At 34.3% G+C, this 14,133-nt stretch overlaps 1 protein-coding gene across 2 annotated transcripts in view; it reads left to right on the forward strand.

Moving 5' to 3' along the window:
- LOC129230096 (WD repeat-containing protein 47-like) overlaps nucleotides 1-14,133 on the forward strand; it is a 117,762-nt gene that overhangs the window by 12,251 nt on the left and 91,378 nt on the right. The window contains exon 1 of one of the 2 annotated variants that reach the window (XM_054864495.1): nucleotides 3,435-3,686. The exons of the other annotated variant lie outside the window; for it this stretch is intronic. Within the exon in view, the coding sequence (XP_054720470.1) occupies nucleotides 3,582-3,686 (105 nt within the window). The 5' untranslated portion in view covers nucleotides 3,435-3,581. Of the gene's footprint in view, nucleotides 1-3,434; nucleotides 3,687-14,133 lie in introns of those variants that run through there. 2 annotated transcript variants of the gene reach the window in all.

Consider the following 14,133-nt stretch of genomic DNA (forward strand, 5'->3'; position numbering starts at 1 on the left):
CTACAGGAGAAAAAAAAAAGTGCCTCGTAATCTAAATCCGGAAACAGTCTCATCTACAAAATGTAACTCATTAACAAGTAGCTGTTCCTGGGAAAGCGAGCAACTTCACCGGCAAAAAAAAAAAAAAAAAGGCCGATAGAATAATAGAACAAAACAAAGCTTCACACAATTAGACAACAGCAGAAAACATTTTTCTCCGACTGCAATTTGAATGGTTGCGCAAGATTCTATCTCTAAACAGAGGAGGACCTTGAAAAAGCAACCTATTTGTTTCCTGGTGGCTGATTTCAGAACTCGTAACGACATCTTCGGTTCTGTTGTTAATTTCGGTGAATTAGTGGACTGAAAAAGAAAATATTAATGAAAGGTAGCATAATAAAATGAAAGGGAAAAAAATGCTTGCATTCAGGTTTTCCGGAATTGGCGACGTATCGCTCAAATCTGTTGTATAACAACATGGCATCATATATAAATGTGTATTTAGCATCCACTTGAATCTCGGTTTTCATTTCATTTTCCAACATTTAATTTCAATTAGTTTTATGTTTTGGTCCACAAAGGAAAGAAAAAATAATTTTAATTTTGACATTTGGAATTCAAATTATGTTTTTCGCAATCACGAGTGTGTGTGTGTGTATGTAGGCGTGTGTGTTTGTGTCTGTGTGCAGGCTTGAGTGTGTGTATGTATATTTGTGTGTGTAGGAGTGTGTGTGAGTGTGTAGGTGTGCGTGTGTGTGTATGTGTGTGTATAGGTGTGTGTGTGTATGTATGTATGTGTATGTGTGTAGGTGTGTGTATGTATGTGTGTGTGTGTAGGATATGGACGCAACCTGGAGACGGTTTTCGCTAGAGGAGCAGCATCGTGAGGTCGGTCGACGGTGGTTCTGCAGAGGGAGGGGGGGGGGAATAAAATCATAGGAATTCAAAACAGTCAAATGAGAACAATAAGCAATGTGATTGCTCAAAAAGGAAAAAAAGATGGCACATTCAAGTTTCGAAAATTCTTTGTTTCGCGAAAGTCGTTAAATTGTGAGCAAATAATGAGAAAAGAGATAAAAATGAATGCCTAAATGAATTTTACTTTTTTATTCACTACTTGATAACTAAATGACGCTTTGCATTCAATTTTAGCAAAAACAGTTAAAATATGCTTTAAAACATGTTATGAAATTCTTGCGAACCACTACTTCATCTATGGTGCCACTAATTCCAATTTTGGCTGTATTTTCTTGAATAAACACAATGGGGTTGTTTTCTTCAATCAAAAGTACTGCTTTTAGTCACTAAAACTGATAGAATAAGCAAAAAAAAAAAAAGAATAAAGCAAGAAAAAAACTTTAATTTCCAACGCCTAATTTTTAATTAATTTTTTTTAATTTCCGATTTTGAAAATAAGGCTTGGTCTTTATGACGTCACAAATGATGTACTTTGGCGCATCTGTCTACCGCGTTTTCACGTTATGATAATCAAGAAGCGAATTAAATATTGCTCTCTACGCTTGCTATCAGCCATAGCGTTGCCAACACATGTGAATCAAGAAGCGAATTAAATATTGTGCTCTGTGAATAGCATCACTGAATGGCATTTCATCATTTGTGATGTCATCGGCAGAAGTGCAAACAATGAAAGCGCACCGATTAAAATATTTTTTAAAAGCATTAAACTATGTCAAACTATTTAAAAAATGGTCAGATCCTATGTTTTTAAGCATGCTCTTTCAGAAAAAAATCCTTTTAAATTTTCGGAAATCGACCCCATTCTCAGTTAGTGAGTTTTTCATGCTGTTTTATTATTTCTGAACAAAATTAAAACTTTTTACTTTCTTTTCTTCACTTGATTGAAGTAGACGTTCCTGGTCACTTTTGAGTCCTGGGTCTCAGCGTGCGGGAGCTCCTCTTCGGCGGTGGCGTCCATGTCCCTCCTCCTGGGTGGTGGCGTCCATGCCCCCCGGAATTGACTTTATTTATACACGACCCTCTCGAGTTTACCCAATCCTCTTTGGAGAAAAACAAAATCCAGCCCCTTTGAAACAACAACTCAGCTTGGTTTAGTTATTGCAAGCCCCCCCCCTCCTCGCCTCCCCCACATTCTTTTTTTTTTTTTTAATTTTCGCTCAGTAGCATGAGTTTAGCCAGGATTCACGTTAAGGAGGGGTAAGTCAAGGTACAACAAGATGGGGTTTATAGCTGTCCCTTGCCCCGTGCCATATCTTCGTTCTTTCGAGGTCAGACAAAAACTTGACGCCCCTAGACTTACCCATCGTACTTCAATTTTATATTCAAAAATTTAATTCATTAAAAAAAGAAGTGAATTTATAAAATGTAAGACAGTTTTTAGGTTATTTTTAGTGAAATCAAATATTTTTCCTCCTTACAAATTAGGTTTGAAAACGCAAATTTAGATTACCTTTGGTGATTTGTGATGTTAAGGAAATGAGGAAGTTTCAGATGCTCTCTTCGTTTTTTTTTTTTTTTTTTTTTGAGAATGAAGCCCAAGAAACACATTTCAGGATATCTTTAACGGTGTTAGAAGAATGGGCAGAATTTAGTAGCTTTTCCAGTAATTATTTTATATTGAAGTTTCAAAAACGCAATTTTAAGCTATATATGTTGAGACGTTTGGAAAGAACTCCTCGGAATCTCTCCCCGGAAATCGTTTGAAATTAAAATCACCAAAACACCACTTAAGGATATTTTCGTTCAAATGAGGGAAAAAGAACCGTTAAGCGACAGTCCTCCAGAAATGTTTTTAAATTGAAGTCCCAAAAATGCAACTAAAGTATCTTTACTGACTTTGGGGAGGAAAGTGAAAGAAACAATTCTAGGGAGAGGCAGTTGCCCCTTCCTGCCTCACTCTGGCTACGATCATGCTTAATAATGGTTTTTGAGAGTTTCAAGGCTTAGTGTACTTTTAAAATGCTTAAAAAGAAATATTTGGCAAATTAAAAAAAAAAAAATGTTTTCAGTTAGTAAGCTTTCCGCAAGGCGAAAAAATCCTGCTCGCGGGTCGGATTCGGCCCGCGGGCCGTAGATTGAAGAGCCCTGACCTAGGGAATGGTCAAATGGTCATGGCGCAGACTGCGCAATTGAAATTTTAGGGGGATTATTTTGAGGGATATTTTTTTATTTGCGGGGGTGTCTCCTGATTTGCGGGGGGGAGGGGGTCTTAGTGGTCTTTAGGGAGATGCACCCTTTCTCTTAGAGGGGGAAGGCTATGCGATTTGCTTTTGCATCAAAAATTGATTTAATTTCTAAAATTATCAACAACATCTCGCTGACAGGATTAAAAACCAACCAACAAGCAGCTCGAGTGAATACATCAATAGCCTGAGAGCTTATCTCTCCTCGACCTCTTCAGAGCTATCACCACTTTGGCGCCTGCATTTGGCGGGCAAGTCAGCCGCGTCCACGTTTTGAGCAACCCTCTCCGCTCGTGCACGCGGTGTGTAGGCGGGACGGCAACAAAACGTCCAGCGGGAGATGCTATTCCGTCTGGCTTGAGGAGCTCGCCTAATAATAATCGCGATGGAGGAGTTCTGACCACCTTTCACGGATTGAGGAATACTCCGAAAAATTTGAGGATGTCCCGCTTTGCTTATCCGCGTCACTGCTCCATCCACTTCCGCCTGTGCCCTCTGAAAGATGCTAGAACTTCGCCGTTACACTTTGATGACCTCATATCCAATGTAAGTTACGATTTTCCTCTGTTTTGTTTTGTTCACTCGGTTTTAAAACTGGACGCAAGGGTGGCCCGATGGGAGGTTACGGGAAGTCAGTGTGACCTTCCAAAAAAATCCTTATTCGGCAATTTTGAGATAATGTTGCAACATTGATTTTTCTTTTTTTTTTTGCTGTTTTTAAATTTTTAAAATTATTTAATTATTTTTTAATGACGCCTAATGTTTCATGTTAGTATATATGTCTGATATGTACAAATGTTATTTTATCATTCGTTTTTTTTTTTTTTTTTTTTTTGGTACGTCATTCGGCAAATTGAAAATTTCTCCCTCCCAAAAATTTTAATTCGGGAGCCTCCCTGTCCCGATGGGAGGTCACTATGACCTCCAAAAAAATTTCGTTATTAGGAAAATTTTGCTGACGATTCGGCACATTTGGAGACAATATTGCAACATAGAAATTCTTTTTTCCTTTTTTTAAAGTTGTTTTTTGAGGATGCCTCATGCTCATTCTAATTTTGCATGTATGGCATGTGCGCATGCTCTCATTTTATCATTCGGTAAAATTGGATTTTCATCTAGCAAATTGAGAATCTTTCGTCCCCCCTTAAAAGAATTTTAGTCCGAGGCGTCCCTGATTGGACCGATTAAATATTTTAGAAAGCTTTATATATTTTTCTCCCACTTTCACGGAGGTCTCGAATGTAAATTTTTGGCAGGGAAGAAATGTTAAATTAACCGAATAAAAACAAATTACGTTGAATGATTCAAAAAAAATAAATAAATAAATAAATAAAAATTAAAATTAAAAAAATAATAATAAAAAGCGATCATGCATACATTCTTTGTTATTTATACTTAATGAAAAGAAACAGACACCATGTTTTAAAAAAAAGATAAAAATTATTGCAATGTACCTGCAACGCTGATTGCAAATTGAAGAAATACTTTCTCCAAATTTCTCGAATTTTCAGTCAAAATTTGCTGAATAAGAACATTTTTGGGAGTTCACTGAGGCCTACTATGGCCTCCCATCGAAGCTCCCCTTACTGATTGAAGAGACAAGGGAGTGTATACAACTAAGAAGTGTTTAAATAATCTTTGAGTTTAAAGTCAACTGTTTTAGAGTAAGTTACGTATTAGAAGTAAAAAGTTGACCTTCTGCCGAAGTATTAAAAAAATAAAATCAACTTTTTTTAATAGGATGCCTTTTCATCCAAAAGCTCTGAAATGTGAACATATTTTTTTGCTTCAGATGCAGCTTTTATCTCTGTAGAATGGGTAGTTTTTTTTTCTTGGAATTCGTGGTTGCATTAATCGTCATAATAATTCTGCATAACCAGGGGTTCCCACCCCCCCCCCCAAGTTCAATGGCGTAAATCCCCCCTCCCTTTTTTTTTCTCAACCTTCTTTCCCTTTTTTTTATTTTTTCTTTTTTAGCTATCTTTTTTCATTTTATTTATTTAAAAAAAATTTTCAATCAATTTATTTATATTTAATTACTATAATTATTATTATGTTGTTAGAAAAGTTGTACGCCAATGACAAACACACACGCATAAACTAAATAAATAAATGAAATAAAATATAAATAGAATAAAATAAACTAAACAATTTTCATTAAAAATAAATCCAATAAGTAAATTTAAATAAATAAATCAATAAAAACTAAAATATCCCCCCCTCCAAAAAAAATTGTCATGGCGCAACTTGCGCCATAATCCCCCCTCTCCCTCCCCCTTGTGAGCGCTCCTGTTCACAACTGTGGTTTTCGAATTGCTTTCCATGCATTAATCGAAGCCATTGAATCCTTTTATTGACTCATTCTTTCAAAATGCTTCATGAATGGTTGCAAGTCACAATCGGAATTTAAGGAACAAACGCCTCCATTATGATGCATAATATCAACCTCTACATTAATGATGGAAAATGACATTCTTTCGATAGAAAATCTTCCGAATTTGTAACGCAGATATCAAAAGAAGCGTATCTAATCCGTGGCTGTGAATTCATTCGATTCCTGGGCATCTTTCTCGTGTTCTTGAATATTTAAGCTTCATAAATCAGATAGTACTTTTAAACATACTTCCAAAGTTTGTTTTCAGCATGGAAACTAATTCTTGCTAGAGAAAATTGTCAAAATTTGTTTTTAGAGCTTTACAAATCATAAGGGTTTTATAGTGAGTCAAAAAAATATTTTTTCTTGTGTAATGCGAAGGCTAATTTCATTCATTTATTAATTTCCTTATTGATATCCCCCTTGAATTTTCTTATTATGAGGTCAAACAAACAAATAAAAAAATACATAAATAAAATAAAATAAATACTTTATTATGTTATCTTGTTCTATTCGACGAATACTTAATTTTTCTACCGTTTACGCCCTGGAAACATTTTTCTACCATGGTGCAATGTACACCCTACATCATTTCTATTTAGGGCTGGCACATTTTTGCCGTATATGAAAAAAAAAAACGGTAAAAACTGCCCCGACAAAAACTTTTTTGCCACTTTTTGCCAAAGCGGTAAAAATGGAAACAATTTATTTTCAGAGGAGTGTAACTATTTTTACTCCAACCAGGTTTAACTTTGGTTAATAATAATACATTGATTTAGTGTCTTTTAAAAAAAAAAATATTACTTAGAATTGTAAATGTATCATTGAAACAATAATCTAATGCAAGTGCTATTCAGTAATACTATTAAATATAGATCATAAGAAATATTGATAATAACTTACTTTGGTTATTAAGTTAAAAATACTGAAGTATAGCTGACTGATTTGAGCCATTTACTTGGCTATCGTATGAATTTCACATACGTTTGAGAAACTTTTGAAGAACAAATATTGCTAAAAACTTATGCGCCCCCTTCAAACACAGATTCTTTGCATAAACAAACTGCTCATTGCGTGAAATATGCCTACCGATTGTATTTAATACGGTCTAACCCGCTTAATGGAATAGCCATTTTGCCACGAAAAAATATTCTAATAAGCGGGATATTCCATCAACCGGGATCAAAATAACACGTTACATTAGTTTGGTACATTGAAAATGTATTATATTAAGCGGGTTATTCTTTTAACCGATATTCTAATGAGCGAGCTCGACTGTATTCGTTTGGGAGTGAAGACTAAAACACACAAAACTTGTAAGACATGTATTTTTTCCCCCTGGACCTCGTTTCAATTGTATTCGTTCTCCACTGAAAATAACTTGTTATTCCCTGAGCAAGACTATAACATAGACTATAGCAACGCAGTTAGCATATGGGGAACGAGAGCGGCGAGTTCGGATCTTAGAGCAGGAATTAGTAACTGGAGGGAGCAGGTCCAACCATTGCCTTGTAAAACGCGGAGGCAAATATCCCAAGTCACGTGGTTCGACTCACAGGGACACTTGGGCAGGGCCGTATAAAGGGGGGGGGGGGTTAGGGTTTAAACTCTTCTCCCCGAAAAGTTCCTTTTGACATTTAAAAGAAATGTTCGTTTTTTTTTTTAATTTCCAAAAAATATTGTTCCAAAACTCAAATGTCTTTTATATGTATATTAATTGCATAAAACGCTTTCATAGTAGAAAACCCGATGACTTGAACATTAGCACAAAAAGCGCAAAGCTCTGCATGAAAGTTTTTAAACCTTCCCAAAATTATTTTCTGGTTACGGCCCTGTACGTGGGGACTCAAACAATGATGGGAGACATGTTTTACGTGAAACGAGTGAAAGAAACTTGATTTCTTGCAATACTTTACGTTGAAATGTATCACGTGACTTGAGATCAGTGCTTCAAGCTTTGGAAGCTTCATTCTCTCCTCCTTTTATTCCCTCTCAAGATCAGAATTTCCCAAACTGCGGTCCACGGGTAAAATACAAAATGCAACCAATTACTTATTTTAAAGATGCAGCATTCATTTGAGTAAGATACTTTTTTGATTTTTTTTTCTCTTACGAAGTTTTTAATAATCTTTTGACATTTTTGACATAATTTTGAATATCAAGAGGCTTTTTTTTTCTTGCGTGTGGAAATTTCGGAGAATTTTCTGTTCGCCAATACATTTGCCAAATTACAGTTTGCTTCGCCGAATTTACAAGTTTATCTCATTTGGCGAGTGACGAATGTTTAAAACGCCTGCCCTGGAATTGATCCTGCCATGGTACATTTCATTCGTCCAAAACGAACTTCACTCAGGTAAAAATAATGAAGGAGCATTTTTACGCTTTGAATAAACCATAGCAATGTCGCTGCTTATCATGCGGATTCAATCAGAAAACAAAACACGTTTTTATTTTAAAAGCCCGGTGTCTCTCTCCTCTTCAATTTGAATTTTCATACATAAAGTCTTCTTTTAGTGTTGTGCAATTCCTGATATCAGATATTCGTGCATTGAAGAACTGCAGCAAATGCAGACATTAAACCCAGAGTCTTTCGATGTAGATGGCTTTTGGCAGTATATCACACACGGACACGCTGCAGAGATAACTTACTCCCTGTGTATCATACACGAACATTCACAACCCTTAAAACCAAAACGGTCAGAAGCGTCATTATCTGTCACAGTAAATCTTTGCCCATGCAGATGGAAATCCAGGTGCAAAGCGAAACTCGACAACGCTTTATCTCTTTCTGGCACGGTATACAATAGAATTAACAGTTCTTGTATGTTTGTAAAAGGTGCGGTTAGAATTTTTATGTTTGGATTATCGAGCTTTGAAGGACTTGTGATTCTTTTGTAAATGCGCCGCGAGTTTTTTTTTATTTAAAAGATGCTTAGAGGATTCAGTGGTAGCCTTATCTGCGACTTACAGAAAACTTCGATAAAGAATCCCAGTTGAGCTTATTCACTCATCAAATATCGATTAACTCCACTTTTAGAAGTCATAAGCCGCCTTCACATGAGATTTTTGTACCTCGTATTTCCCCGCTCCAACTCCGGAAAAAAAAAAAAAAAAAAAAACAGTTGGGGGAAAATACACTGTTTACATGCAGAATGAGCTTGTTTCAGCAAACATAACCTTCCTCAATTAGTTTTGATTTGGATTTCGAATTCAACATTTTAAGGTGTTCTTTTGAAGCCTATCCTAAATGTTTTTAATGATAATTAGTAGCCACGTAGGTAGAACAATGAAAGTGATCAAACGGCTAATTTTAAAGAAAATGTTATAAATCGTTGCATGCGAGAGTCATTAAAAAACAACATTGCTTGCCTGAAATGAGAAAAATAACGATTGCAAACGCAAGCAACAACTTCATATCCCAGAATCCACCTGTAGATTCGTGGGTACCTAGCATCATTTCTCGATTATAATTAAAAAATCTAAAAAATAGCTTTGTCTTACTGTACGCCGCTTCTCGCTGTGCCCCACCCTTCCTACTTATCATCCAAACATTATATTTTACTTTTTCGTTCATATTGCTACAAAAGCGTTTTTTTTTTTTAACCATTATTTTTTATCAATGTTTTGGGACATTTGATTGGTAAATGAGTAGTTATTTTCTCAGTTCAAGCCAAATGTTGCCAAGTGATTGTTTAACCATAAACCATACCTAAATTAAATTATGTTTTTTTTTTTTCTCACCATTTGAACAGAAGTTCAAAACCGAAGAACATATTTTAAAATGTTCTTAAAAATCACGCATTCAAGGGTTAAATAGTCATTCTTATAAAGTGTCCATAGCTAGATAATATAGACGCACGCGTGCACAGATACATTTGATGCTGTGCAGATACATTTGCTGTAGATATGTGCATTGGCTGAAAATTATTAAAAATATCCATATTAAACACTATCTTCAAAATTTGAAGATAAGTTAATGAAAAATGCTCATTATTGCTTTCATGAATTCATAATTGAAAGCAAAAGTCATTTCTTACTAAAAATTTTACCTACACCGCTTGTTGATTTTCCTTCCTGCAGATTGTTTTGAGCCATGTGCGCAGGTAATTTATACTTTGATCTTACTATGAAAGTGACTGACATTTAAAACTATTTACTGCATTTATTTAGTTTTATGGTTTATACACCAATTATCTTAGTATATTTTTAAAAAAGATCATTCATTGTTTACTGAAATTCTTCTTCTTCTTCTTCTTTTTTTTTTTTTTTTTTGGTCCTTCAGCGTGTTGGGCTCGTAGAGATGGACGCAATTCCCATACAATGATAAAATATTCTTAAAATTGAAATAAGATTTCATGGCTAATGAAATTTTAATAATTATTTTAACTTTTATTACTTTTCTTTTGAATTTGACACAGTGACCCATCCCATAAACACAAAGTTTCTGCTTAACCAACATCATTTAAACCGTGAGCAAGTTAATTGCGCATTTTTCGGCAGAAATGAAAGCAATAAACTGCGGTTTGTTTATCTATGATGCTATTCGTCTAACCCGCCGTGGTTTTTTTACCCAATTTTCGCTGCTTGAATTCCAGAAAACTTGTTTGGCTTGTGTGATACCTCCCTCTTCGCTATATCCCGAACATCAAATACAATTTTAATGACGTCATGAACACGAGCAGCAGGTGGAATTCTCGAATTTCTCATCACGCGAGTAAAATCGTTACCACAACTTGATGATCTAGTTTTAATTTCAGCATTGATTCCTCAGCGGTGTGAACCCGTATCCACCGGTTATATTAGACTCCCAAAAAATTAAAACAAGTAAATAAAACAGTTAGTTGTCTTACATAATTAAAAACTGAGTGTATGTAACTATCTACCTCTCTGTCTATCTATCTTAATATATAAAAATCAATGTCCTGAGATATATATATATATATATATATATATATATATATATATATATATCAACGCACAGCCAATACTGCTGAAACCTCAGACTTGAAATTTGGCAAGTATGTCCATATGATTATGAAAGTATCCACTAAGAAAGGATTTTTCAAAATATCAATTAGTTCGGGAGAAATTAATTAAAACCCCTTTATTTCTGTGAAACTAAAACCTGTAATTGAAATTTAAATCCCTTATTTTCGAAGGCTTTCCTCCATTCAAATCATTATTCAGTACTTCATATCAACTTTTTGTAGATAGCGAATTTTAAATTTGATATTGTTTTTATTTCTCGCGTGAATCTTCGAGGCTTTTCTCAAGTCAAATAATAATGTTGCTGTCTTTTGCTTTCATTTTTTTAACACTGGAAACGAAGTTTTTAAGAACATCATCTCGGACCGACTATCCTTTTGAATTTAGAAGGGTACAGTTTCCTGTAAAAATTTGTTTTGCAATAACCAACACAAGGTCATACATTAAAAGTAGCAGTGATCGATTTAGGAGAAGACTGTTTTTCACACGGCAAATTTTATGTAACTTGCTCCAGGGTGAGTTCATCAAGTAGCTTAATAATTTTAGCACCAGAAAAAAAAAATGTATACAAAGAAGTTTTTGCTTAAACATAGGTATAATAATAAAATGTGGACGGCCTGCGTTTGCAAAGAAAATCAATTCTTTAAAAGCTATCGTTAATGGCAGTTCAGGATCGGTTAAGGACAAGGGATATATATATATATATATATATATATATATATATATATATATATATATATATATATATATATATATATATATATATATATATATATCCCACAATTCGAAAAAATTATAGGTAATAAGCAATTATTATAGGGGATTTTCGTAAAGGTTCACCAAGCACTGTTATCCCCTGCTGATTCCAATACCCGAGCAATGCCGGGCACGGGAATGCTAGTCTATCTATGTCGAGTTACTCAGGGTGGCGACAGATCAGGGAAATCAGGGAGATCAGGGAAAAGTCAGGGAAATATCAGGGAATTTTGAAAAAATAACAAAAAATCAGGGAAAATTGATTTTTCGAGGAAAGAAATTTTTTTTTTGCTTTACAAAATTAAGTACTCTTAATTCCCTACGCATTTTCCACCAATTATCTGTTCAAAAAAAAAAAAAAAAAGGTAAAATTAATGAGGTGTGATTATACACTGCTGCATATTTGTGCATCTGTTTTCCTCAACGTCAAAGTATTGAATCTTACTTATTAACCACAGGATGAACTTCCTAAGATTGCTTTTGTGTCTGTTAGGTTGTTTATTTTACCTAGCTTGAAATTTCCTTTTACGCTTTCAATGCTACGTAAAATAAACAACCATACAGGCAAAGAGGAAGCCTTCAATTATGACTTAGCTCCTTTTCCTTTATTCCATTGTCTCAAAGTAATTAGCGTACTATGATGACGATTTCAAGAAGAAATCTTTGGTTTTTGAATTAATACTATAAAAGGTCAAAAGTTATTACTTCTTCGCATTTTTAATTCAATTGCTAAAATTGAACTTTCAATTAAAAAAACTTTGTTTTTTGCCGTTATACTCTTTGTTGTCACCGCAGATTATAAAGGTTTTCTTTTCTTCAGACTTTAGTGATTCTTTAATTTTATAACCAAGCTGTATTCTTCTTTTATATATTTTGAAATTAAGTAATTCCTTTTTTTTTCCTTTTTTTTCCCCCTTGCATTTCAAAGTTGTTTGTTACAAAAGCAATCTAAGATTTTTTCTCGTTACGTACTGAAATCATTTGAAAAAGAGTTAACTTGTGTACTTAAGAAAATCTTTATCTTTTTATTGTTAAAATGCTGTATTTCTTCATTAAAACCTATGTTCTTGATTAGAGAAAAGCTCCCTATGAATGGTTGTCAAATGGTTTCATCTGTTTTGCATAAATATGTCAATTAGTTATATAAGAATAACTACATTACTTTTATTCTTTTACTATTACTTGTTATTCTTGCAAAGATTATTATACTGTTTGAAAACTTAGAACTAAAAAGTAATTGAAATTATTTTGAACTATCGTAAATACACATGTTTTTAAAAGTAATTTTAATAGTTTCTTAAATTCTTTTGCTAAGTGGTTTCTGGAAGTAAAGTTTTTCTTTTTTAAATTTTCTATAATCTTTCCATTGTATAAAAATTTAATATACTGTTTTGTAGGTCATTTCCCATCCCCCAAATTGTCATGTTTTTTTTTTTTTTTTGAACCATTTTATTAAAAAAGTAGCATCTTTTTAAAATATATCTTTAGTTCAACAACTTTACATAACTTAAAACGTTTAAAATACTGCATTTTATACAAACATACAATGGATTTCAAGTAAAGCAAAGAAAGAAAACCATTACCATTGGTAACGTAAATCAGGGAAATTTGGGGAACATAATCAGGGAAATCAGGGAAAAGTCGGGGAACTTTTTTTCACAGTTCCTGTCGCCACCCTGTTACTTCTCCCGAACGCCAGTTAACTGATCATGGAACCAGGTATCGATGGGTTCGTAATTTTCCCATCTTTATGTTTGGCTATCCTCATATGAATAATAGCCGATGATTGAGAAACCCGCGTGTTTCAACAATGAAACTCGCGCCACGCCATGATAATTTGATAATATGTTTTGGTAATGTTTAACATGCAGGGAAAGGCTTTATTGTGACAAGGCCGAACTCGATCCGGTAACTTAACTGTTTTACTGTTAAGGCAGTCATTTTAGGGGAATGAAGAAACGAAAAAACGGCCAACTATGAACGCTTTCTACCGGAGTTAAGGGTTAACCCAGGGAGTTAGGGTTAAAATTTCAACTATCAAAATATCACCTAACAGGCAGTTGCTTCGTTAAAATATAGAAGAAGAAAAGCAATTTTCACCCGTCATACTTTGATGGACGACTTTCTAGTTTAACATAATCCTCCGATAATAATTAGCAGATATATCAATTAAAAACTATTAGTTAGGATACTTAGAATCCGATATAAAATCCCTATTTTTCGAAGACTTTCCTCCATTCTTTCTTCTACAAATTATTATTCAGTGCTTCATCTCAACCTTCCGCAACAATGCTTTCATTAAAATTTGTAGCGGTGAAGAAAATCATTTAGAAGAATGATGTGTTGCCATTTTTTTTTGCTCGAATATGAAAAAATAAAATTCTGGCTTTTGTTCTGAGGCTTTCGTGTAATCGGGGGACATAAAATGTTTCCTTTTTGGTTATTTTTACGCAACCAGCCGCAAAATTTCACTGATTTTTTTTTTTTTTTTTTCCATTCATGATTGCTGAAAACGCGTCACTTGACATAACTTTTATTTTCGAGGTGCTCTGTGCAAAGCCGGAAGACGCAGCTGGTATAAAAATCAAAATCAATGTAATCAAATAGAAGTAAGGTGAAACCACCGTTGACTGCACCCAGGAGCGGATTGGATCCTCCAAGAAGGCACCAGCTTTGACCCCAAAAGGCGCACAGATTCGAGAGTGCAGGGAAAAAAAAAGCAGTTCAAGGGCGCGAAAAAACCCCGAAGGGGTCCTGGGTCTGTTGCCCTGACTGCACCAATAGTTCACTTACAAAAAAAAAAAAAAAAAAAATCAAGGAAAAAAAAAAATAAATGAACAAGAGAACAACGAACATAGGCGTCATAAGATTAACTTA

The sequence above is a fragment of the Uloborus diversus genome, chromosome 9 (genome assembly GCF_026930045.1).
Source record: "Uloborus diversus isolate 005 chromosome 9, Udiv.v.3.1, whole genome shotgun sequence".
Classification (NCBI taxonomy): Eukaryota; Metazoa; Arthropoda; class Arachnida; order Araneae; family Uloboridae; genus Uloborus; species Uloborus diversus.